This window comes from Caretta caretta, chromosome 1 (genome assembly GCF_965140235.1).
Source record: "Caretta caretta isolate rCarCar2 chromosome 1, rCarCar1.hap1, whole genome shotgun sequence".
NCBI lineage: Eukaryota > Metazoa > Chordata > Testudines > Cheloniidae > Caretta > Caretta caretta.
This window is the reverse complement of record NC_134206.1, coordinates 291,423,330-291,450,893: the sequence shown is the minus strand read 5'-3', so window position 1 is coordinate 291,450,893 and position 27,564 is coordinate 291,423,330. Positions and strand designations below refer to the sequence as shown.

The 27,564-nt window shown below is 41.8% G+C and overlaps 1 protein-coding gene across 1 annotated transcript in view; it reads right to left on the bottom strand.

The window, feature by feature from the left end:
* The window catches only part of WIF1 (Wnt inhibitory factor 1), a 55,358-nt gene that overhangs the window by 5,752 nt on the left and 22,042 nt on the right, over positions 1 to 27,564 (bottom strand). Inside the window, exons 3-7 of the mRNA XM_048835902.2 lie at positions 18,610 to 18,718; positions 11,727 to 11,867; positions 7,290 to 7,385; positions 5,853 to 5,948; positions 2,997 to 3,092 (exon numbers count right to left, since the gene is read on the bottom strand). Of these exons, the coding sequence (XP_048691859.1) occupies positions 2,997 to 3,092; positions 5,853 to 5,948; positions 7,290 to 7,385; positions 11,727 to 11,867; positions 18,610 to 18,718 (538 nt within the window). The remainder of the gene's footprint in view (positions 1 to 2,996; positions 3,093 to 5,852; positions 5,949 to 7,289; positions 7,386 to 11,726; positions 11,868 to 18,609; positions 18,719 to 27,564) is intronic.

Sequence of the window (27,564 nt, the reverse complement as noted above, 5' to 3'; positions counted from 1 at the left end):
AGACATGGCACCCTGACTTTTAACTTAGGCTTTAACACAAGCTGCTAACCCATCGGGCAGCCTGGGTTGCACTTGAGTTGTTAACCTAAGTTAAAAGCTGAGTTGCCATGTTTTCATTGCTATTTTAACCTAAATTAGCCAGCACGGGTTAGCTAATCCAAGTGAAGAACACACCCTTTTTTGCAGTGTAGACATACCTGCAGATTAACTGTGGGCTAAAATGTCTTCTTGGAATGGAACAAAAGCTAAATGCTATGTGCTGTGCTATGCACAGATCTGTTAGTGGAAGAGAAAGTAAGATTGGGAAGTGGAAAAAGAACAGCTCAGCTGGTGCAAGGAGGAGAAGAAATAAAAAAGAAAATTACTACTCGCCCGTCTCAGACTGAAACAGTAATTAGAGACAATGTATAGCTACAGTAAGAAGAAACCCGAAGGACTTGGAGAATGCTTGTTAGTATTGCAAATTACGGTTAGTACATTTCCCACGAGTTTTAGAGAGGGACTCAGCTATTAAAGGATCTCTCAAAATGTTTAAACAATATAAAGGAGGGGGGGAACCCTCTCTGCAATCCTCTGAAGATGGCTTTCTGCCTAATGCAAAGGTTTTCTTCCCCTGTTTATTCTGAAACCTCCATGACTGAATGTAGCTGGCTCTGGATCTAAGGAAATGGAATGAGATTTGTTTCTCCTCTGATGTTAGAAGCCTGGTCTAGCATTTCTTTTTAGTCTCTCACTGTTGCACTAGTACTGGTGCAGTGCAGTCAGCCTGGCAGCAGCCATCGGCATTTCAACGGCCATGGCCCTGATCCCAGAAAGACCTAGGCATGTGCATAACTCTACTTGCTCCTAACTGAAGTCAATGAATTTTCAAGTTAGTTCTTAACATGTTTTGATCCTTTTTTCTTTATATAGGAATTGATTTACTACCTGGATTTCCATCTAAGTCAATGGGACTACTCATGTGAGTAAACCTGCATGTGTACCTAAGTCTCTGCAGGAGTAGGGCCCATCTCACCTACACCTGCCCTGGGTAAGGTTAAATGACACTATGGTTAAAAATTCCAGAGGCTGGTCTACACTAGAGCTGCTCTTGTGGCTACCAGTGGTCCAGATGCACTAATGATAGTGCACCAGAAGGAGATTAAGAGAAGGGCTAGTTTCGTCACAACCTTAAAGGAGCAAGCAAGATACACTTTTAAAACAAAAAAAGGAATGAAGACCGAGGAGTGTCCTACTTGTGATGCGTCTTTCAGGTAGATCCGGATTTGGCAGGTGCCTTGCTATATAACTTGAATATTGTGCTTTTGGAAAGACCTATTTTTTTTTAAGATGTTGCCACAGCAATGACAGATTACATGAGATCTGATTTCCAGCCTACAAGCGGGAGGTTTTAGAATACAGAGGAATTTAGTTTCTTATACTATGTTAGTGTCGGTTTAAATGGAATAGCCTTATTTACACGTTCTATACTATGGCTCAGTATATGAATTACAAAATAAAACATAAGCCACTGACAAAAAGTATGAACTGCTCACACTTCGGGTCAAGCTTGGATTATATTCATGTGATAAATTCCATCAAGGTCAATCTTTTCTCAAATGAGGGAAGGAAGGAGAGAGTGCCAAGGTGTCACATTCAGACTTGATGTAAGCAGATGCAAATGCAGTGGAAATCAATGGAGTTGTACCTGTTACACAGCTCTGAGTTTGGCCCATAAAATTAGAATGAGAGGAAAAACACTTATACCCTAACAGGGTTGAGAGACCACTTGTTCATTTGGGTAACAATAATAAAACTTGATGCTTCCCACTGACTTTGATTTTAATGAGATAAAAGCTGCTAGAAAACAATCTGTACAGCGTATAAAGAGAGAAGAATGTTTTGTAGATTACCCCTGCCTATCTACATGCGAATACTGTGCCAAATTTAAGTCTTAACACATTCTGATTCTTTTTTCATTGTATAGTAACTGACTTATTACTATCTTCTGTTACTGCACTGTTTGCTGGACCTTATTTCCATCTGTATATTGAGATGATGAGTTAAATTTCACGTCTGTTGGAGATATACTGATTTGCTTGTCTGTCTATACTGATGTTAAGCATTCAAAGAAAAAAAATCTTACAAATATAAGGCCAAACTCTATTCGCCTAACTCATGTGCATAGTTCCAATGAAGTCATTGAGATTACCTGCATGAGTAAGGCAAGAAAGATGCAGCACTGAATGTTGTTAGAAGGATACAATGCAAAAAGTATAAGCTGTGTGTATGTTTTCAAAACCAAAACCCTGGCACTCCATCCCAGCATGGGTCGCTACTAAATTAATCTAATTTAACAGAGCTGTGAGAAAACTCTTATCTTAGGCTAAGCTAATGTTTGACAGCTGGTGTCCCAGTTTTGTCCCAGGCTAGCTGCTCTCCACCTGCACCTTTACACAGAACGGTTAAATTGACTAAAGACTGAAATATTTTGAACGGCTTTGATGCTAAACATCTGAAAACAGCAAGTCTATTGATGTTTGTGACAAGAAGTTTTCAAGCTGCCATGTGAATGTAACTTAATACTTTCAACTGAAGCTGACACCCCGTACAGTCCTATGTCCCTTTCCCCCAATACCAATTAATATTTCAAGCTCCATACTCTGCTTTTAGAATCTAGAGGCTCAGTTCTAATCTCACATGAAGGAGTGTAAATTGCTGTAGACCTGGCACATGCATATGGTGTTGACTGAGCGCTCATGTAACAAGAGTTGCTGCTAAACCCATGGATTTGTTTGAAAAAACAAACAAACAGAAAACGAGATGATCAAACAATGAATTGATACTCATCAGCTGTGAAGATCGCAAACACAGGCCTGGCTCACTCTTAGAGGGTCCCAACCTGCAGTTTGAGAACCCCAGCTGCCAGTCAGCACAGAAATGTGTCACTTGATCTTCCAGCTACTGTAACCGGAATAATCTTGGTTTAAGTGAAACAATGTAAAGCTGAGACTCACTAATTTCACAACGGTTTCCCTCGAGTCCTGAAGGACAAATGCATTTTCCTAGATAGAAGCAGGTTCCTCCATTAAAACAGGTTGTTGTGCAGTTAGCTGAAGGACATAAAACAAAAAATTAAATTATATGTCTAATGTAAAATTATTTCTACTCTAACCACTTTTTACCGATGAAGCACTCATCTGAGAGGTTGGAGACCCCCGTTCAAATCCCTTATCATCATCAGGCAGAGTGGGAATTGAACCAGGGTGTCTCACATCAGAAGTGAGTATCCTAAACACTAGGCTAAGGATTATAACTGAGGTCATCTCTGTTTTGTGTAGAGGTAGATGTGCTCAGATCATGCCTGCCTGACAGGGCCCTGCAGGTGAGATAGGTGGGGAATGCTTAGGTAGTGCTTGGCATGAGAAAGGCATTTGGATGCCTGCCCAAGGCAGCAGTGCGTGCACTCAGTCGCAGAAACCTAGACACCTAGGGAACTTTTACAGCAAATGTTTAGATGTCTGGTGAGTTGGGGTGTCTACAGGGCTAGGAGGCAGCTGAGCAGCAGTTTGTGGATCACAGTGGTACCTAAATCTAGGGTTTAGGCATCTAAGAACCTTTGGGGATCTGGGCCAAACTCCTTTACTAAGGACTAAATACATACCAAGCCAAATGGATTCTGTAAGCACAAGGGACTATAATGGCATATCTATCTGCAGAATGTGGATCTAAAACGCTTCCTTTAAAACATGACTTTGTTACAAAGCTCATTGAAGACCTAATGAATTTACTAACTGAACATTTTGTATAGTTTTGTGTTCTTACACCTTCTGTGTAATGGACTATTCAGATACATTTCAGTAGGAAACTTTGTATTTTTTAAATATCCAGCATTTCTGGGACTGTGAACGTCATACTTCCTTTACTGTTTTTTATTGATACACTAACGTCATTATAACAAAAAATATTAAACGGAGTAAGTTACTTATTTTTTAATCTGTCTGGATGCAACAAGTTAATGCATCAACCTTTCATCTAAGGAAACCAAGGTCCAAATCCTTCACTTCCCTTCCCCCAAGTCACAAATGAAAATGAATTTGCTGGCCACTCCCATGGTCCTTCAGTGAGCCAACTAAGGAGGTAATGGTTGTGTACATTATATATTATTCATTTTGTGTACATGAGTGTTCAAAAGTGAATGTAAGTTGCACCTACCATCTGCTGGCTTATACATGTGTAATTTGCACTACAATGAAAGTCACCTCTGAGTTTTGGCCATGTTTGTTCGTATCTTAACATTAGCACGATCATGTGAAGAGGCCCAGGAATGAAGTAGCAGATATGTACTAGGCTGGATATAAAGTGCTGTAGTCATAAAATTCTGTTAATATTGTGATGTGGAGGATGTAGATAGACACAGAAAGTATCACAGGTGTACATATAAGGTCAGACAACATAAACAAATGTCTGAGGGGACACTAGCATACATAGTTCTCTTGTCAGGATCTCTGCAGCACTGTACCATACAGCCAAGAATACCTTATGACTAGGGTCCTACCAAATTTGCGGCCATGAAAAATGCATCACAGACCATGAAATCTGGTCTCCCCCCATAGAAATTGGTCTTTTGTGTACTTTTACCCATGGGGGTGGGTATAATAGGCCAGGGGAGGCTCTGCCTCTCCTGGCACTGCCGTGGCTGCTGGACCACTAGTTGCAGGGTTTTGGGGGGGAAGTTTTTTATTTATTATGCCCCAGGCAAGTTCCGGGTGGCTGAGGAGGTAGTAGGTGCTATTCAGAGTCTCAATTTCATCAGTAATCTCCCTGGACTCCAGAGAGATGACTGATGAACTCAGCAAGCTGAGTAGCAACTACTGCCCCCTCAGCCACCCCAGAACCTGCACTGGGCAAATCAAAAGCTTCTTCTGGACCAGAGATGCTTTTCCTTGGGCAGCTTGGAGCCTGGGAGGGGAGGTGCAGTACGGCTGCAGCTCGCCCAAGACTCCTCTGGGCAGCGGGAAGGGGGGCTCGGGGCTTTGGGTGGCCCAGGGCTCCAGCCGTTGGGGGGGGGCGTTTGTGGGTGGAAGGGGCAGAGCTGGGGTTAGGCTCCCCAAAGGAGGGCACCACATGCCGCCCATGCTTTTACCCTATACTACACAGATTTTATGGGGGAGACCACTGTTTTTCAAATTGGGGGTCCTGACCCAAAAGGGAGTTGTGAGGGAGCAGTCACAAGGTTATTTTAGGGGGGTTGCGGTATTGCTACCCTTATCTGCACTGCCTTCAGAGCTGGGCGGCTGGAGAGCAGCAGCTGATGGGCGGGCACCCAGCTCTGAAGGCAGCGCCCTGCCAGCAGCAGCGCAGAAGTAAAGGTGGCAATACCACACCATGTCACCCTTACTTCTGCACTGCTGCCTTCTGAGCTGGGTGGCCAGAGAGTGGCGGCTGCTGACTGAGGGCCCAGCTCTGCAGTCAGCAGCACAGAAGTAAGTGTGACAATACCGTACCAGGCCATCCTTACTTCTGCGCTGCTGCTGGAGGTGGCTCTGCCTTCAGAGCTGGGCTCCCAGCCAGCAGCCGCCGCCCTCCAGCTGCCCAGCTCTGTAGCAGCAGCGCAGAAGTAAGGGTAGCAGTACCACAACCCTGCTACAATAACCTTGCGACACCACCGCCCCCCAACTCCTTTTTGGGTCAGGATCCCTACAATTACAACACCGTGACATTTCAGATTTAAATAGCTGAAATCTTGACATTTATGATTTTTAAAATCCTGTGGCCATGAAACTGACCAAAATGGACCATGGGACAGGGAGCATAAAGGTAGCAGCAGCTGGTGGATTACAATTCAACTGCTTTTTATTCTATACTGTTACCTTTATCACAGTTGACGCCATAGAATCCAGGAGGGCAGATGCACAAATCAGGTGTGACACAGAGACCACCATTCATGCAGCGGGATGCACACAGAGCTAATTTGATGAGAGTGAAAGAGAACAAAATGCTGGCATGAGGGAGAGATGACCATGCCAAAATTTGCGACAGGATTTTATATAACAAATATTCAAAAAAATCAGTAATAAGCACGAATAGTAGTTTTCAAACAACACTTTTCCTCCTTCTGCTGAGTATAACAAGTCAGCTTTGCAACATAAAATAGCTAATGCAGAAAGATGTTTCATAATTATGCTTATAGATTATAGTGGTTGAAATAACACTACAAGAAATTGAAGATGGACTTTAGTGTTCGTCTTACTTAATCTGAACACTGAGAGCAAAAATTGTCCCTTATCCCGATTATTCCCAAACTGAGGACTGAAAATAGCCAATTTGGACTCACTGAAATATTTCAGATGTGTGGGTATGGAATCGGTCAGGGGTTCAGTTCTTTGTACCTATGGATCTTGGGACATCTGTCAAGGCCAGGGCCATCGGTACAGCAGTCCTGTGCCTCCACGTTGCCTTGAAGCTCCCACAGCAGCTTGGCTTTTTCAGGTGGTGTGCTCTCATACAGCCTCCCCAGCTACTGTTGCTACCCCACCCAGCCCTTGAGGAGGAATGTCAGGGAGCAGAGTTTTACTTCATGGTTGGCCAGTATTAACTTACCCAGGGAATGCCTGCAAGGCTGAGTGAGAGATGTCTTGTGACTGGCTTCTGCCCTCTACTGAGACTCTACAGAGCACCCATGCAAGGGCCTTCCCCAGGGTTGGGAAGAAGGAGGAAGCATGTACAAGAGCTAGTGTACTCATCATCTAATCCACAGTCCCATCCCTCTCACTGCCCAAATGAGCTATTATTGGCTCCCCTTCACTTATGGAAAGAGAAGGGAGAATCTACCCAAAAACATTTTCCCTCTCCATTGTCAGTCTGCTTGAGACACAGCTGTGGCATCCTAATTAGATACTAACTTCAGATAACAAATGCGAAACAACAAGAACACTATTCTTGATTTTCCAGCTAGTCTTCATTAGCAGAAGAATTCCATTTAATCTCTTGCCAGACGGATTGTTTGTGATTAAGAGTCTCTTAATTGTTGGTCAATTTCATGTTTAATATATCCTTTAGAGAGCAGATATTTTTCTTTAGAAGTTGGCATTTTCATTAAGCAATTCATGTTTTCATTAGCTCTGGGGTCATAAACGATAATTTTCTTGTGTTTGGATTTAATATTTACAGATATCTAGCAACATGAGAGAGCCTCCAGGAAAGGCCATTTACGCTATTGAGAGAGAAAGAGAGATTTCAGTGCGGTGACTGCTCTTTTTCAGAAGGACTGTAGTAAAGAAAACAACTGAGGGTATTTTTAAAGTTACCTTTCTCACAATGAGGCCCATAAAATCCATCTGGACATTCACAGACATGCCTTTCATTGCAAAAACCTCCATTTCTGCACCTGCCTGGACATTCAGCTTCATGAAAAACAAGAACATTGTTAATCAGATATTACATACTTCAGTTAGCACTCCACTTTCAACAGCATCGATACAGTCTATTGACAGAAGTGCAAAAATAACTGGATAGCAACTTTTATTGAGGTGAGTATCAAGATTTAACAAACAGAGCTGTAAATGCTGACTGAGATGGAAGCTCAGGTAAAAATCACTCTCTTTGTTAATCTACAAATACAGGTTGCATCATATGATCAACTGCACTCTTGAAAGTACCTGTGATAGTGTTCTGCCACTCTGTGCTGGTCAACAGACTAATGAATAATGTGGCCTGTCTGCAAAACCCACTATCTTAAACTGCCTGGAATAGGTAGCCAATACAGATCCTGGAGCACTGGTGTCATGCTCCTAGTTAGATATACTGTTTACCTAGCAGGCTCATCTTCAGTTTTTTGGCTTGATTTAAGGTGTGACCCGAGGCAGAGTGCATTACATTACTCTACTGTTGGATGTGTACGAACTGAAAGACTCAATCTCCACACTGGGCAAAGATGAAGGGGAGGACGCATTCCTGCCCACTGATCCCATATCATCATTCAACCGTTAGTCACATCCCAAATCTCTACCCAACAGTGACTAAGGCATTTGACAACAGTGGAAGAGAAACATATCTGGGCATCATCAGCATTCTAAAAAACATGACAGCCCATGCCTCTTCACTATCAACTGCCCCATATCCACATTGAACAAGAGGTGGGAGGAATTGGAACCCTATGGAACCCCTCCCCCGAAATGAACCCTCAGGGCAAAAGAGCAATTGGTCCAAAACACCTGCTGAGATCTCTCAGACAAAAACAAAGGTACTGAGTGGCAGCCATGTCTACTTCCACTGGAGCAAGCCAATAGCACCTCATGAGCAGTGGTACCAAAATCAGCATCTAGCTCTAACAGTATCTGTCTGGTCATCTACTATTCATCCATCACCAGGAGGGAATTATCTACCAACCTCTTTGCCAAACCTTGTTCTGTAACCAAAATGGCAAAGTTCAAAGAGCTCTGAGGTAGACAGATAATCTGAGAATCGCCTCGCCACAATATTTTAAATCAAGATTAGAAGATGAGCTTCTTGACAGTAATTGGCTAGATTGTTCATATCAAGTGAATTGTTTGTGTGTAATAATCATAAAACAGCTTCCTTAATTGACAATGTCTGTCAACAATGGCCCCAATTCTTCTCTATTTTTGTCTTTACCAGAAAGTGGTACAATGCATCAGGCTGATGCTGGAAAGATGTACCACCAACCATTGATGCAATCCAACTCCTGCATGGAATTAAGTTGAGTCCAAAGTTTAAATATTTGCAGTGTTTACAGATAATATTTTTCTTTTGCTGCAAACTGTAGAATGTAGAATGTTTGTAAATTTAGATGCGCCAGCTTGCATGGGGCAATTCTGCAGGCCACAGATATTACAAACTGTAATTCACACTAATTCTCCCACCCACAATTTTAGTCAGTTGGTATGTGTAATCATCTGAAAGTATACAGATTAACTCTTAAACAAATTTCTCTACAGAAATCATAAGAGATGGCTAAACAGAACTACAAGCAAATATGGCAAGCTGTCATGATTATTAATCATTTTCTGTCTTGGGTTACATCTCTACAATCCCTTTGAAGTCAATAGGGTACCATGGGTAAACCTAAGAATAGAGACAATGGAACAAATTCTGCTTCGAAAGGCTCTGTATGTTGTGCAGAAGTGAAGCTCTGGACCACCAGACAAAAGCAAGTGAACTGGAACTGGAGAAGAAGAAAAGGTAAAGACTGAGATTCACTTATATAAGCTGCAAATATAGGAAGCAAAATGTATTGCTATAAACGTAAAGCTATCTGAAGCAGTAGTAATAAACATAAAGACATTTTGTTTTAGTTTGTTCCAGTGCTGTACTCTAGGATCCTTTCTGGAAATGTACTTCCCTTTGTGCCCAAATGCAGAGCTGCTATTCATTACAGAAAATGCGTGCTTAAATAAATGCCATTTCAAATAGAAAAATGGAAAAATATTATTTTTTGTGTGACCATCTCTTAGCCACTACAAAGCCTCCCCTTACCACAAAATTGCTCCCTGGCTTTTCCTACTTCCTCTAGCCACGGGCTGGCCAGGAATAGCTGAAAACCATGATCGAGGGCCAGGCAACAGGGAATATGAGCCTCATGGCTGCATGACAAGCTTCATTGTTTCCTCTTTTCTTTCCATGGAGGACTTTAAAAACACAACCAAACCAAAAAACTTTTCTGAACCAACCTACCAGGGAGAACATCTCCATCTCTCCCTACAGCCGTCACAAAATGCTGCTATGTCTATGTCCCTAAATTAAGCACAAAAATGAGAGGCTCACCCTCAGATCACTGCATATGGGCTGAAAGACACTGGCATGATAGAACTCCTCTCTTGCATGCCCCTGGAGTTTGGAGACTTGCCCCTGCAATGTGCCCTTCTCCCATAGGCTCAGTGAGTGAAGGACCAAAATGACCATTCAACCTCAGTCCACTGGGCCAACCTAAAGCTAAAACTGCATCTCTGCAAATTGATGGCGATAATAGTAAATGGTAGCACATAAAATATGGCTTGGATGAAAGCTGGATGGGCTAGAGAGAGTTCCAAACTCATAGAAAGAAGTATTTCCCCAAAATACATATAGGTTGGAGCCTTACAGTCTCTATCAGGCAGGTCACTACTACACTTCATCCAAACTTTATTAAAAACTTAATAGCTTTAAGTAGAAATAAAAATTAAAAGTTCTAAAATGGTTCTGAACACTGCTGTATTTGCATCAAACACAGACACTGTTGTGTGTGTGTGTGTATATAAGACTTGCATTTTAAATCCCATTAAGCTTCCCATCTTCCTCTCTGCCTATTTCTTGCCCATCCCCACCCCCATTTTCTCTCAGCTAATTGGCAGAAGTGAGGCTTCAAAGGAGAAGGCCACCTCTTCTCTGCTGTTAAGCAATTGTGGGGTTTCAAAGAATAAACAGCTTTTGCTCCTGCTGCTTGTTCTTTGAAGCCCTGCCATTGCCAATTAGTTAGGAGAAAAGGGGGTGGGGAAGTAAATGGGAGACAAGGAAAGAAGACGTAAGGGAATTAATAACAATCTCAATCGCTGTATACAAACTGTGTCGTGTTAATTTGATACAACTTCAGACAATATCTGATAACTGCACAATCTTGGAAGCTAATCTTTTAAACATTTTCTGTAGCCTCAAAATTTGTGTCAAAAACACTCTCCAAAAAAACTATTAACTTTGGGTTAATGTTTCATAAGTGTATTTACATTGTTTCCGCCCCAAATAAATGATTTCTAAGGGTGATACACTCCTGGGTGCCCTGTTGTCAGCCAATATAACTTTTGATTACATTTTCGTCAGTACACCCCAGGCGTGTGTATACTGGCTGATAAGCAAAAACCTTGAACTCAGAAAGGGCTCAATTCTGCCTCCCTTGGTCACAAAGTAGTATTTTAATCTGCAAATGACCCTACTGAAATGAAATGTTTGACCTCCATAGTAAGGTACTTACTCAATATGAGTAAGAGTGGGAGAATTTGCACAGCAGTGATGTCCATTCAAATATCTCTGTGTACTTTACAAATATTAACTCAGCCTCATGGCACCGCTGTGATGTAGGTGAGTTGTGTTATATCCATTTTATAGACAGCTGTACTGAGAAACAGAGAGGTGACAGACAACATTTTCCAAAGTGGTCACTGACTTTGGCTATGTCAAATTTTGGATGCCCAGTTTGGGATTTCCAGAGGTTTGAGCAACTGCAGCTCTCATTGACTTCAAATGGAGTTGAAGGTACTCAGCACTTCTGAAAATGAGGCCCAAGTTGGAGACCCAAAAATCAGGGTACCCCAACTTAGCAGCCACTTTTGAAAACATTAGCCTATCTATATCAGTAGTCTGTGGAGAGCAGGTTGGTGACATGGTGCTAATTCTCCTTGTTTCCACCTGGTGAATCACATTAATAAGAAACTTAAAACTTTACTAATATTTGTTTCCCCTGGGAGCCATTTCTATAGTCACACAGAGATGCTGTGTGATTATGAATGGGAAGAGATGTGTCATCAAGACGATCTTTCTTGTGAGATGTAGTTCAAACTATGAAAAAAGTTTAAGAACTCTTTGGCCTAAACTGCCAGCAAATCCATGGCAGAGCCAGAACAACAACCTATGAATGGTGACTTTCGCTTCAATCTGTGTAACCCCAATATTGCTGTTATGTGTGTCTGTATTGGGAATGAGACTTGAGCAATTTAACCAACACAGACTAATGCTGTCAGATCACCATGGCTTACCTTGCTGACATGTTTTAAAGAAGATGGCATTTTGGGGTGTTTGGAGAATTACATTGCCTTCTGAATTCATTATGATCACAATAACTTCAAACGCCGCTACTCCATCTTGTTTTCCAAGGCATGGAAATCCAACCTGAACGACTAAAAAGAAAAAATACATATAAATATTTAAACCTTAATATATTGTAACCCCATGATAGTCTTCAAACCATGATTTGAGGACTCCAGTAACTCAGCCAGAGGTTAGGGGTTTATTACAGGAGTGGGTGGGCGAGATTCTGTGGCCCGCAGTGTGCAGAAAGGCAGACTAGATGATCCCAATGGTCCCCTGTGGCCTTAAAGTCTATGAGTCTAAGACATTACGTCTCTCTGATATCTGTTATTTGTGAAAACTAGCAGGTACAGACTATGTTGATAACACTCAGACAAAACCACTTCTACTTGTACTCCAAAGTAGTTAGTCTTGTAAAGCAGACTAGGGGTAACATTTTCAACAGTACCTAACTGACTTCTGTGCCTAACTTACTCTCATTTTTCAGAAGTGACATAGGCACAGATTCTCAGAAGTATTTAGGTTCCTAATTCCCATTAATTTAAATGGGAGTTAAGTGCCTAAATACCTAGGGCCATGTCTACACTGAAACTGGGATCAAGTCTCCCAGCCCAGGTAGACAGACTCGCACTAGCAGGGCTTGAAATAGTGCCCTAAAAATAGCCATGTGAACATTACAACTCTTGGCACCTGAGCTCAGAACCAGGGGGTTAGGAGAGTTTGAGAATCCGAACTGCTGCCCAAGCTGCAACCTCCACAGTGCTATTTTTAGTGGGCTAGCTCTAGTCCCACTGGTGCGAGTCTGTCTCCATGAGCTGGGAGACTCACTCTCAGCTGCAGTGTAGATGTGCCCTAAGACCTATTGAGACTCAGGCTCCTAAGTAACTTTTTAAAATGGGATTTACTCCCTTTTGAAAATTTTATCCTAGATATAGTCTGTTCTTATGGACACTGCCATTGATATTTAAATAAATAATATTTAAATAACTGTCTTTAATAAAAGCTTGTTATGTGAAGTGATGGAAGGATAGCACACTTAGTAAATAAGATAACCAATGAAAATATTTTAAAGACTAGAGAGACACCACTTTGACAGAACTCCTTGAGTGTCCTAAATGTGATGGATAGCTGGAGATTTTCACACTCTTCTTGGAGGGCCAACATTTTTGAACTACAAAGAGTCTAAGTAAGTAATTAAAGGCAGTAAATCTGCAGTATTTTAATGAGGAGGAAGGCCTGGTATCCCAGAGCCTTGGAATGAAGTTATGCGATTGTCACAACTGATCTTAAATAATCTTCAGATGAATCGATTATCTCCTCTCTTCATGATTGGCTCCTCCTTGCTCCTTTATAAATTGGATACAGCTATCTGTGATTATTCACTCATTTCCCCTAAATTTGGTCTGAGACTTCAGAGCAAAATATTGAGCTAATAGCTTTGTATTTTGTTTGTTTTAAATTGGTTGCCATAAACATTTTTTTGTAAATAATAGGTGGGCAATTTTTGTTGTTTGTTGTGTTACTTCTATATACCATAAAGAGTCTCAAATGCAAGTTGTGTATATAATATAAAAATACACACAGTTTATTACTAAAACTTATTCTGCATCTGACAGATCTACCATAGCTAAGGGACTGTTAACATTTTCATTATACAATCTGTTTTTACTTTTATATTGACCTCTTTAAAAGACTATTTAAAAAAACAGATAGCCCTGCAGTAAGTGGAAAACTCATGCTGTGGATTAAAAACAGTTTAACTGCAGTGAATAATTTAAATATTAGTGAACATTTGCTTCTCTCAGTGCAAAGTATAGTAAATAATGCAGTGCTCAAAAGAATGGTATTAGGAAAAATGTCATTTAATGTTTTATCTTAAGTAATAGCTTAGAGAAAAGTAGAGGTGAAATTTGGTGATGCCACTATGGGCCAAAGCTTGGATCCATTATTAATGACAAATCTCCTGTTGAGTTGAATGGAATCAAGATTTGATCCTAAATTACTTCAGCCTGTGGATTTAAATAAATAGATTCATAGAGTTTAATGCCAGAAGGTAGCATTGGACTATCTAGCCTGACCTCCCGTTTATCACAGAACATTAAATTTCACCCAGTTACTGCCTGTTAAGTGGTTTGATTAAGGCATAACTTCTGTTTGGCTAAAGCATATCTTCCAGAAAGGCTCCAGTTTTACTTGAAGGTATCAAGAGATGGAAAATCCACCTTTTCCCTTGGTAGTTTGTTCCTATAGCTAACTACCCTCACTGTAAAAAATGTTTCCCTAGTTCCTAATATGAATGTCTGGCTTCAGCTTGAAGCCATTAGTTCTTGTTATGACTTTCTCTGCTAGTTTAAAGAGCCCTTTAGTACCCGGTATTATCTCTCTGTGACGATACTTATGCAATGTAATCAGGTCACCTCTCAATCTTCTTGTTGATAAACTAAAGAAATGGAACTCTTTAAGTCTCTCACTGTGAGGCATTTTCTCCAACCCTTGATTCATTTTATTTCGTGAGACTGTGTGTAATGATGCCAACATCTTAGGAGCTGAAAGTGTAGTAGCCATGAGATTTTGGGCTGGGATTTTCAAAACAGCCTAAGGGAGTTAGACCCCAACTTCTTTGAATTTCAATGAGATTTGGGCAGCTAATTCCCTTACACTCCTTTGGAAATCTTGGCCTCAATTGATTTCAACAAGAATCATCTTGCTAACCCCCCACTCTGTTTGGCTGAAGTAGCAGCTAATCTTCACCTACCTTACTTCCTTCTCACCTGCCTCCCTCTGCTCTGCTATTTCTCTCTGCTTTTCCCCCCTCTCTTGTGCCTTCTAAGATTGAGAGGCACCAGAGAGAAATCAGCCTTTCTCCCTCTTAACGTAATCTATTACAATCCTTTTTGGCTGAATTGCTGTAAAAATTTTACTTTAAAAATATTATTAAAATTTGGCTTTTAATAATAATTTCATTGTTTGTTGACACACACATCTACAGAAAACTGATTCAGTGACACCTAATTTGCCCACATTATATCAGATTTGTAGAAGTAATTCACAATACACACAACAGACATATAAATTAGCAAATTAAGAGCAGACAACTGAACATTACTTTATAGGATGCATTTATTTAGCCAGGGCTTAGCTAATTTAGATCTGCTTGCAAACTTCATTTAAAAAACCCTTCATACTAGCAGCTCACTGTTAATTACTGTACATGCTGCCAAACTGATTACTAATCACTGTTAAATATCACATGCATTGTAACACCAAGCATGACTTAACTATGGCTTACTATACAGTGCATATACTAAGTACAATTATGTGTCTGCACGTGCTCACCATATATAAACACGGTTTACAGGTCCATATTAGTCTTGGAACTCACTTATCCGAACTACAAATAAGTTAAAATCATGTTCATATTAGTCAGACCTCCGATCATGATAGTTACTAGTGCTCTTTATTGAACTATGAAAGCTCATCTCTGGTAACCTTACAACAGTGCAGCATAGCTCTTCATGAAGATAGTCAGAGCTGATCATTTGATTCAGCCTTTCAAAATGTTTAAGAATCAGTGAGGCAACCCAGTTTATGTATCAGTGATGCAGACTGGCAGAGCCTTCTGCATATTTCACCTCATTTTTAATGTAAAACTGTTTATTACACAAAGTAATTTTACAGAAACAGCCCTGCAGTTTGTACTTTATTGGTACTTTTGAGATGACAGAAGGCAAACATTTTAATAATCATTAAAGATCAGGAGCTTTTGTGTTATCAGACAATTTGATAACCTGATACAAAGGGTGCTCAGTCTAAGACAGCACAAAAATGCATGTCACAGATACATACAAATCAAAAATTACCTTCATGTTTAATAAGAACATGGCAGCACTTATGCTTATTTTGCACCTTTTTATATCAGTTTCTTTACTTATGTGTGTGTTAAACTTGGGTGTAATCTCTTTGTTTTACAAGTGATTATACTGCAGTAATTATGGTACAGTAGGTTACAACACTCTGCTGTTCATCAAAATATAGTTTTCAATGTAGCTCACTCAATACATAGCACATGCTGATATGAGTTACTTATGTTACATTCCAGACGCCATGGAAAGGCCATATTGCTGTCAACATGACATCACTTCAACACCACTATCGTTTTCAAAATACTGTAAACTGAAGATTAACTACAAATATTCTAAACGTATACTACAAAAAATAGCCAGAACCAGTCAAAGGCATTTTGCTGCCCTATGTAAACTTCAGTGTGTGCCTTACGTCCTGCCATAAACTCTCAGGCCATTCTCTCTCACTTGGCTCCATTTCTTACTATGCCCCTGCCATGATGAGGCCTTCCCTCTCCCCATTTCTTTCCCTCCTTTTTCTGAGATCTGTCTCCCTCTCACCCATTCCCTTCTCCCTTTCTCTGCTCCACTTAGCACTCTCTGCTGTTGGGAGATGTCAAAGTTCTGCTCCTTTAAACAGGCAGCTACTTAGTCCCAGATCCTCAAAGGTATTTAGGCACCTAACTCCCAGTCAAATGAAAGTACCGCCACTCATAATAATGTTGTTTTAACCAAGAAAAAGCTGTGTTTTATCCAGAAGTAAAATCTTAAATTACCCATGAGTGTTATCAGTTTTAAAAATATTTTTTTAAATGTGCATTAATGATTTTGCTTAGTTTCTCTTCTTCTTTCCCCAGAAAGGCATTGGTTTATCCCAAAGCTCTGCTTTATATGTTTCCTGTATTTGTTTCTTTAGGCTCTGCCTTTTCCATGCATTGAAAAATAGACTTTGGGCTAATCTTTCAGAGGTCCTTGAACACTTTTTGGACCATCACTGATGTATGGTCCAATTATGTTAGTTGCCTAATAGTAACTTCAACGAATAGGGCGATAAAGGAGATCATTGTGGGCAAGATTGTGGCATGGTCTAGCTACAGTTTTTGTACTACTATAGCTATGTTGGTGAGGGTTGTGATTTTTTTTAACTGAATAGTTGTATCAGTGCAACCCATATTGTGAATGCAGTTATACCGGTATGAAGGTGCTTACATCAGTTTAGCCTGAATTTACTATACTGGCAAAACTATGTCCACGCTAAGAGGACTGTAAAGCTTTAACTATACCAGTATAGTTAAACAGCACAACTTTTTTGTGTAGACAGTCCACCGTGGGTGGATGCAACTTGCTACATCAAAGTCAAAACTTTCAGTGCCAGCCTCCACTAAGATTTTACGTTGAGATAGCTAACCTCAAGATGGCAATCTCAATTTAAAAACACAATTATTTTTTGCAGTGAAGACATAGTGTGAGCAGTACCTTATTCCAAAAGTATTCCTATTGATTTCAACGATACTATCATTGGGTGAGGTACTACTCAGCATGAGTAAGGATATCAGGATCTGACTCTAGGTGGTCAAGTCTGGCATATACTTGCTGGGGATAGGGAAAAAAAGGTGTAATCTCTTTGGTCTGCAGACTAGAAAAAGAGGTGAAGTTAGATTGGGGTTACCGAAGAAATATTAACTTCATACAATTTAACAGCACTGCAGTACGCAAGTGAAGTAAGTCAACTATAGGATGATAGGCTGACTTATCTCAATAACATTGCCCACTTACTGGAAGGCTCTTCCAGTTTTGCTGGTGTTTTAAGATGCACCTCATCCTACAAGAACTTTGGAATATCATGTTTGTTTCATGTACCTCTGCACAGACTAGGTTGACCAGACAGCAAATCTGAAAAATCGAGATGGGGGTGGGGGTAATAGGAGCCTATATAAAAATAGACCCAAAAATCAGGCCTGTCCCTATAAAATTGGGACATCTGGTCACCCTAGCACAGACACAAGGAGTCTAATTTACCACTAGAGCTGGTAATTATTTTCAATCTAAAAGAATTGATCAAAGAATGCATTTTTCCAATCTTAAAATTTAATTGATTTTTTTTAATTTTTATCTTTTATTAATATTGAATTGACAACACCATCAAAATGTTTCCTTTATTGCCTTTCACTTTCAAAATAGGCAAATTAAAACTTTTTTTTTTTTTACAATTTTAACTTTTTTTTTACAAAAATTCCACAATGTGACTAAGTTGAAAAAAGGCGGAAATCCCTGTTTTCTCCTCCATTTTCCCGTTTGCCTGACTTTTTTTGTTTTTTCTACTGTATAACTTATAATTGGTCATCTTAGTCCTTTAGTGAGTTAAACAAAACCAAAATTAAAAATAATTTTTGAAAATTAAAAAGCAAAAATTCTGCTCAATTTTTATAATCATGAAAATTTTTGAAAAACAAAGTCAGTCTGTTTTAATGTTTTTGTCTACTGTACACTCACTTTGCACAGATCTAAATGACCATATGAAGTAAAATGCAGTAAAATTAGTTCCGATATGCACTTATAATGTCCACATACTTTAAGCATTGACTATTATTTCACTACTACTACTATTACCCAGATGTTGTCAACTAAGAGGAAATAATAATGCCTTCGTAAAAATTTTGAACTGCAGTAATGCTTCATATAAATGAATTTTATGTATCAAACTTTGGACCAACTCCTGCTGGCCTACTTCCATGAATAGGAGTAACAAGATTTGGCTCAAAGAAGAAAAATAACTAAAAGGGGCTGTTCATTAGATTTTTAGTAATGTAGTAAGGTAAAGTGATTTCATATTATTTACATGGAACAAGTGTTCAGCATTATAACAAACATTTCCTTGATGCTAAAATTTACAGTACAATTTATGATATGGTATTTACCCTTTTAACGACTTGCTTTAGAATGTATTGTTTTCCAGAAACATTATATTTATAACATGAACAACACAAACCTGATGCTTTGTGAGGAACTGTTCCAAGTAGGGGGATATTTATGGTTGGATCAGCCATTATGCCTTTATCCAGTGAGCGCAAGGACAGGAACTCATAAAAGTACTCAGCCTACAACAAAATGCATTGAAAGTAAATGTTTGTTAATTGCAGTCACTGGAGCAACTATTCAGCATATAGTCCAAAGTGGAACAACAGTACACTTTCAACTTTCACACCATATTTTTTTTTAAAAAAATGTGTCTTTGTTTAAACATAATATTCAACGGGACAAATATTCATCTGAAAATTGGCATAGGACAAACCTTTAAGCTTGAGGCAGCCCAATCGCAAGGAAAGTTGCATACTTCCTTTTGCTGCACTTTGAAAGGAAGTGAATAAATATCCTAGTGGGGCTAATCTACATTCTGCAGGCAAAGCCAATATAGCTATAGCGGCATATCTATATTGGAAGAGCTCCCTAGTTCAGACGCAGCGTACGCTGACAGAATTCTTACTGCGACTAAACTGGCGCTTTGGCTGGCATAGCTATGTCTGCTAGGGGGTGTGGTTTTCTCACACACATTTCATAGTTATGCTGACAACATTTTACAGGGTAGACCTGGCCATGGTAATCACATTTTACATAACTAGCACCTTTCATTCCAAGGGATCACAAAGTGCTGTACAAACGATGGGCTAATTCTTGAAGTCCTTTCTCAGGAAAAACTCGGACTGAAGTCCTGATATAGCCACTTAGCTCCACTGCGACAGCACAAAGAGGCCATAAAGCTGCCCTAACTGGACAGCTGGGGATTCCCCCACAAAGCTGGATTTACACCATATTCTACTGGCCTCCACAGTGGAGAGGGTGTGTTGTGGGTGTGCCCAGCAGGAGCTGGCCTGGATGGAGTACTGCTCTGCACTGCTGTCCATGCCACCTTAATTCACGCCCTTGTGCATATGCATTATGATGGTGTTTTTAATTATATGATCACATACTATTATCTCTACAGGACACCTGCCTCATTCAGTGAATGGGCAGTCATTCAATATTTATTTATATCTTCCTCATTCAATGTGTGATCCCAACCTTATTTACCGTACACCATTCAAGCCCTGCACTGAACACAGAATTAGTAATTTCCTCCTGGGTGTTTCAGTGGTGCCCTCACCACAGTATGTGAGTGCATCAAACATTAATGAATTTATCTTCATACACCATCCCTGTTTCGCAGCTAGGGAACTGAGGCACAGAGCGATTAAAGCAAAGGTGTCAAAAGTGCCCACTCATTTTGGGTGCCTAATTTGTGAGGCCTAAAACCTGATTTTTCAAAGTAGATAACACGATATAGTGCTCTACATGTTCAAAACACAGCTTCCATTGACTTCAGTGGCACCTGTGAATGCTCAGCCACTCTGCAACTCTTGCCCCCAGAAAATGGGCACCCAGAAAATCGCAGCACCACACAAGAACTCTGGGCCAATTAATGGGAATTAGATGCCTAACCTGTTTAGATGCTTTTGAATATCCAGCTACCCACCTATTTGCATCTTTAGGCACCTAGGCAGGGATCTACAAAGGTACTTAGGGACCTAAGTCCCCTTTTTAGGCACCATTGATTCACAAAACTTCTGCTTGGCTGCCAATGAAGCCTGTAGGTGCCTATACTTCCTTGGCACCCAAGTTTTGTAGGAAGAGCTCCCTAGGCGCCTACATATCTGCCTCTGGGCACACACACTATTGCCTCTCTCCCGGTGTCTGGACACCTGTCTCCCACATAAGCCTCAGTGCAATTCATGAACTGGAGGAAGATAGGCATTCTTCTGCCTAACTTGCCTACAGGACCCAATCGGGTAGGCATGCTTAGAGGTCACCTAACTCTACACAAAATGAGAGTTGGGGGGAAAGGAAGAACTCCCTGATACCCATTGGGCAGAAGGTTGGCTACTCACAAGGGATGTGCGAGCTCACCGCTTCAAGTCCCCCCTCTCCCTGATGATGAGAAGGGATTTGAGTAGGGATCTGCCATCTCTCAAGTGAATTTCCTAATCACTGTGCTATACAATCACTCACTCTTTCTCTGGTCCAATTAATATTTAATTATTCAATTATTACTTAAAAGGGAAAAATTTCAGTAGGAGAGATTGAAGGAGGCACACATCAGAATATCCCAGAGTCCAGTGGTTAACGCACTAACCTGACAGGCTGAGTGTGACAATGTAATTATTCCCTTTTTGGATCCAGGTCCTACATACCTTAGAAAAATCTGTCCCACTGTGGCAGAGGGAGGGACATAATCCAATTCTTAAGGGCACCATTCAATTGCCTTAACCATGAGACTGTCCTTTCTCTCCCTGGAGTCCCCTCCCTCATTCACTAAATCCCTCCAACTTCTGCAACAAATGCACAGGTGTCATAAAAATAAAGGGAAGGGTAACCACCTTTCTGTATACAGTGCTATAAAATCCCTCCTGGCCAGAGGCAGAACCCATTCACCAGTAAAGGGTTAAGAAGCTAAGATAACCTCGCTGGCACCTGGCCAAAATGACCAATGAGGAGACAAGATACTTTCAAAGCCGGAGAGGGGGAGAAACAAAGGGTCTGTCTATCTATGTGATGCTTTTGCCGGGAACAAATCAGGAATGCAGACTCAGAACTTCTGTAAAGTTAGTAAGTAATCTAGCTAGAAATGCATTAGATTTCTTTTTGTTTAATGGCTGGTAAAATACGCTGTGCTGAATGGAATGTATATTCCTAAAAAGAAAAGGAGTACTTGTGGCACCTTAGAGACTAACCAATTTATTTGAGCATAAGCTTTCGTGAGCATCGGTTGCATCCGATGAAGTGAGCTGTAGTCTCTAAGGTGCCACAAATACTCCCTTTCTTTTTGCAAATACAGACTAACACGGCTGTTACTCTGAAACCATGTATATTCCTGTTTTTGTGTCTTTTTGTAACTTAAGGTTTTGCCTAGAGGGATTCTCTATGTTTTGAATCTGATTACCTTGTAAGGTATTTACCATCCTGATTTTACAGAGGTGATTCTTTCACCTTTTCTTTAATTAAAATTCTTCTTTTAAGAACCTGATTGATTTTTCATTGTTCTTAAGATCCAAGGGTTTGGGTCTGTGTTCACCTATACAAATTGGTGAAAATTATTATCAAGCCTTCCCCAGGAAAGGGGGTGTAGGGCTTGGGGGGATATTTTGGGGAAAGACGTCTCCAAGTGGGCTCTTTCCCTGTTCTTTGTTTAACACGCTTGGTGGTGGCAGCATAGGGTTCAAGGACAAGGCAAAGTTTGTACCTTGGGGAAGGTTTTAACCTAAGCTGGTAAGAAAAAGCTTTGGGGGTCTTTCATGCATGTACCCACATCTGTACCCTAGAGTTCAGAGTGGGGAAGGAACCTTGACATGGTAGCAGAGCAGTGGGATCATTCTGAGATTTTTTTGGGGATCATTTTGAGATTTTTTTAGATCATTTTGAACCAGAAGCACAGCGGGATTTTAAAAGGTTTTGTAAAAGAGGATTGCAGCTGTAAATTCTGTGTCTCTGTGTGGGGGACAGAGCAGCAGGCATAACAAAGGGATTCTTCTTTTTTGAGCTGGAGTTTTCTCTACCTAAAGGCAGGGTAGTTAACCTCCTGCAGGGAAATTCACAAGTTTTTCACAGACCTGAAGAGGTTATTTTTTTAAGCTAAGAGCAGCTAGAGGGTTTTCTGTCTATCTGCCTGGAGACAGAGGTGTTAATTGTTTTTTTTTTTAAAGGATTTTTCTGTAGACTGAGAATAGCTATCAGAGAACATAGGTACCACATTACAGCACAGCAAAATTTTACAAGCCAGGTTTTTTGGTTTTATTTTGTGGTTTTCTTTCTAACTCTCGGATGTAAAGTTAGTTTAAAAACAGAGAGGCTAGGATGTCAGAAACCAAGGCACAACACAAACTGGAGTTAACCAGACTGAAGGCAGCGAAAGAGGCAGAAAAAGCCCAAGAGGCTGCCCACAGGAGAGCTATGGAGGCAAAGGAAAAAGAACTGGAGGCAAGGGAAAAAGAACTGGAGGAGAAGGAAAAAGAGAGGAAGCATGCACAGGAGATGGAGAAGGCAAAGGCTCAGCAGAATATACCAGATAATTCTAACAATCCTTACCCAACAATCCACAAATGGGAGCGACTATGTCCATAGTATAATGAATCCAGTGATATTGCTGAATATTTTCGCACCTTTGAGAGACTGTGCACACTCCATAAAATTCCTGAAGCTCAAAAGATAACCACATCGGTCACAAAATTGCCTGGAAGGGCTCTGGACGTATTCAATAAGATGCCTATTGATGAGGCTTCTAACTATAATAAATTAAACGATTTGGTTTTAAAGCAATTTCAAGTTACACCTGAAACTTAGAGAGTAAAATTTAGAGCCCTTAAGAGAGGACCTGGACTAAGTAATGTGGCTTATATAAACCAGATGAAGGATCTGTTAGATAAATGGGTCAAAGGAAGGGGTGTAACTAGCTTTGAAGGAATGTGTGATTTGATGACTCAGGAGCAATTCCGGAATATGTCCAAGGAGGATACAAAACAGTGTTTATGGGATAAGAAAATGGACTCAGCAGAAAGTCTTGCTTCTTATGCTGATCAGTACGAGCAGTCCCAGACTGCCAGAGAGGCAGGGCAAACCGGAACAAAACGGGTGGAGGGAGGAGAGAGAAACAACCCTGGTCACAGTTGGAGTGGATACCAGAAGGGACAACCTCAGACCACACCCTACTACCTGGGGCAGCCCAAGGCCGCAGCTACACCCCAAGGAACACTCCAGACACCTTATCATCCTGCCACACCATTCTCCAGCAACCCACCTCGCCCCAGTGATCTGTCAGCTGGACGATGTTTTAAATGTAACGAGCCGGGACATGTAAAGGCCAAGAACCCCAACAGATTACAGTTCCTTGCACCGGAATCACACCAGAGGTCCTCAGGCCCAGATACCTCCCAGACACCCTCGGAACGGAGGGAAACTGTGAATGTGGGTGGGAAGAAGTTCACCGCGTGGAGGGACACAGGAGCACAAGTGTCGGCTATCCATGCTTCCTTAGTGGACCCCAATTTAATCGACCCAGAGGTCCAAGTGACGATTCAACCCTTCAAGTCAAACTCTTTTGACTTGCCTACAGCCAAGTTGCCGGTCCAGTACAAGGGCTGGTCAGGAACATGGACTTTTGCAGTCTATGATGGTTATCCCATCCCCATGCTGTTGGGGGAAGACTTGGCCAATCATGTGAAGCTAGCCAAGAGGGTGGGAATGGTCACCCGCAGTCAGGCTAAACAAGCTGTCACACCTAGCTCTATTTCGGAAACTTCTACCAGGACCTGGTCAGAGGTGATGGAACCAGACCCCATGCCAACGTCCGCAACAGCAGTAGTGGATCCAGTCCCAGAGACCCAGACAGAGCCAGCCCCCGAACTGAAACTGGCGAAGCAACCAGCACCAGAACCATTGCCAGCACTGAGTCCAGCGCTTGCAACCCCAACACGAGAGGGCCCACCGAACCTGCACCAGGAGCAGCCGATAACCCTACGCAAGAGGCTCAGCCGGAGCCTGAATCCCAACATAGTGCACCAGCGGAGAGCGGTTCACAGTCAACAGAACCAGCCCCATCACCTGCATCGCTTCCAGAGGGACCAAGCTTAGGTCCACAATCCAATGAGGAACTGATGTCTCCAGCATCAAGGGAACAGTTCCAAATGGAACAGGAAGCAGATGAAAGCCTCCAGAGAGCTTGGACGGCGGCATGGAGCAACCCACCGCCTCTCAGCTTTTCTAATCGATCCAGGTTTGTTGTATAAAGAGGACTTTTATACAAGGAAACTCTTTCTGGTAGACACCAGGAAGACTGGCATCCTCAGAGACAGTTGGTAGTTCCAACTAAGTACCGCGTAAAGCTATTAAGCTTAGCCCATGATCATCCTAGTGGCCATGCTGGGGTGAACAGAACCAAAGACGATTTGGGAAAGTCATTCCAGTGGGAGGGAATGGGCAAGGATGTTTCTACCTATGTCTGGTCTTGTGAGGTGTGCCAGAGAGTGGGAAAACCACAAGACCAGGTCAAAGCCCCTCTCCAGCCACTCCCCATCATTGAAGTTCCATTTCAGCAAGTAGCTGTGGATATTCTAGGTCCTTTTCCAAAAAAGACACCCAGAGGAAAGCAGTACATACTGACTTTCATGAATTTTGCCACCCGATGGCCGGAAGCAGTAGCTCTAAGCAACACCAGGGCTAAAAGTGTGTGCCAGGCACTAGCAGACATTTTTGCCAGGGTAGGTTGGCCCTCTGACATCCTCACAGATGCAGGAACTAATTTCCTGGCAGGAACTATGGAAGCTCATGGGGTGAATCACTTGGTTACCACTCCTTACCACCATCAAACAAATGGCCTGGTGGAGAAGTTTAATGGAACTTTGGGGGCCATGATATGTAAATTTGTAAATGAGCATTTCAATGATTGGGACCTAGTGCTGCAGCAGTTGCTTTTTGCCTACAGAGCTGTACCACATCCCAGTTTAGGGTTTTCACCATTTGAACTTGTATATGGCCGCAAGGTTAAGGGGCCATTACAGTTGGTGAAGCAACAATGGGAGGAGTTTACACCTTCTCCAGGAACTAACATTCTGGACTTTGTAACCAACCTACAAAACACCCTCTGAACCTCTTTAGCCCTTGCTAAAGAAAACCTACAGGATGCTCAAAAAGAGCAAAAAGCCTGATATGATAAACATGCCAGAGAGCATTCCTTCAGAGTAGGGGGACCAGGTCATGGTCTTAAAGGCACTCCAGGCCCATAAAAAGGAAGCGTCATGGGAAGGGCCATTCACGGTCCAAGAGTGCCTGGGAGCTGTTAATTATCTCATAGCATTTCCCACCTCCAACCAAAAGCCTAAGGTATACCATATTAATTCTCTAAAGCCCTTTTATTCCAGAGAATTAAAGGTTTGTCAGTTTACAGCCCAGGGAGGAGATGACGCTGAGTGGCCTGAAGGTGTCTACTATGAAGGGAAACGTGCTGGTCGCGTGGATGAGGTGTGTCTCTCCATGACCCTTGGGCGTATGCAGCGACAGCAGATCAAGGAGCTGTGCACTAGCTACGCACCGACATTCTCAGCCACCCCAGGACTGACTGAACGGGCATACCACTCCATTGACACAGGTAATGCTCATCCAATTAAAGCCCAACCTTACCGGGTGTCTCCTGAAGCTAAAACTGCTACAGAATGGGAGATCCAGGGTATGTTACAGATGGGTGTAATCCGCCTCTATGGCAGTGCATGGGCCTCCCCAGTGGTTCTAGTTCCCAAACCAGATGGGGAGATATTTTTTTGCGTGGACTACCGTAAGCTAAATGCTGTAACTCGCCCGAACAACTATCCAATGCCATGCACAGATGAACTATTGGAGAAACTGGGACAGGCCCAGTTCATCTCTACCTTGGATTTAACCAAGGAGTACTGGCACATACCGCTAGATGAATCTGCCAAGGAAAGGTCAGCCTTCTCTACACATGTCAGGCTGTATGAATTTAATGTGCTCTCTTTCGGGCTGCGGAATGCACCCGCCACCTTCCAAAGACTTGTAGATGGTCTCCTAGCAGGATTAGGAGAATATGCAGTCACCTACCTTGATGATGTGGCCATATTTTCGGATTCCTGGGCAGAACGCCTGGAACATCTACAAAAAGTCTTTGAGCGCATAAGGGAGGCAGGACTAACTGTTAAGGCTAAGAAGTGTCAAATAGGCCTCAACAGAGTGACTTACCTTGGACACCAGGTGGGTCAAGGAACTATCAACCCCCTACAGGCCAAAGTGGATGCTATCCAAAAGTGGCCTGTCCCAAAGTCAAAGAAACAGGTCCAATCGTTCTTTGGCTTGGCCGGATATTACAGGTGATTTGCACCGCAATACAGCCAAATCGCTGCCCCACTGACAGACCTAACCAAAAAGAAACAGCCAAATGCCGTTCAGTGGACTGAAGAGTGTCAGAAGGCCTTTAACCAGCTTAAAGTGACACTCATGTCTGACCCTGTGCTAAGGGCCCCAGACTTTGACAAACCGTTCCTAGTAACCACAGATGCATCTGAGCGTGGTGTGGGAGCAGTTTTAATGCAGGAAGGTCCGGATCAAGAATTCCACCCTGTGGTGTTTCTCAGCAAGAAGCTGTCTGAGAGGGAAAGCAGCTGGTCAGTCAGTGAAAAAGAATGTTACGCCACTGTCTACGCTCTGGAAAAGCTACGCCCATATGTTTGGGGACGGCGTTTCCACCTGCAAACCGACCATGCTGCGCTACAGTGGCTTCACACTGCCACGGGAAACAACACAGAAAACTTATTCCATGGAGTTTAGCTCTCCAAGATTTTGATTTCGACATACAACACATTGCAGGAGCTTCTAACAAAGTGGCTGATGTACTCTCCCGTGAAAGTTTCCCAGAATCAACTGGTTAAAATCGTCCTTGAGATGTGAAAAATATTGTTAGTCTTTATATACTTGGTAGTATATTTAGAGGTGCATGTGTCTTATTAACTCTGTTTTTATCTAGAGCTCCAGGAAGAAATCACTGCCAGCGTTTCTCCCTATCTGTGATTTGGGGGGGCGTCATAAACATAAATGGAAGGGTAAACACCTTTAAATCCCTCCTGGCCAGAGGAAAAACCCTTTCACCTGTAAAGGGTTAAGAAGCTAAGGTAACCTCGCTGGCACCTGAACAAAATGACCAATGAGGAGACAAGATACTTTCAAAGCTGGAGGGGGGGGAAACAAAGACTTCTCTCTGTCTGTGTGATGCTTCTGCTGGGACCAGAGCAGGAACGCAGGTCAGAATGCCTGTAAAGAGTTAGTAAGCAATCTAGTTAGATATGCGTTAGATTCTGTTTTGTTTAAATGGCTGATAAAATAAGTTGTGCTGAATGGAATGTATATTCCTGTT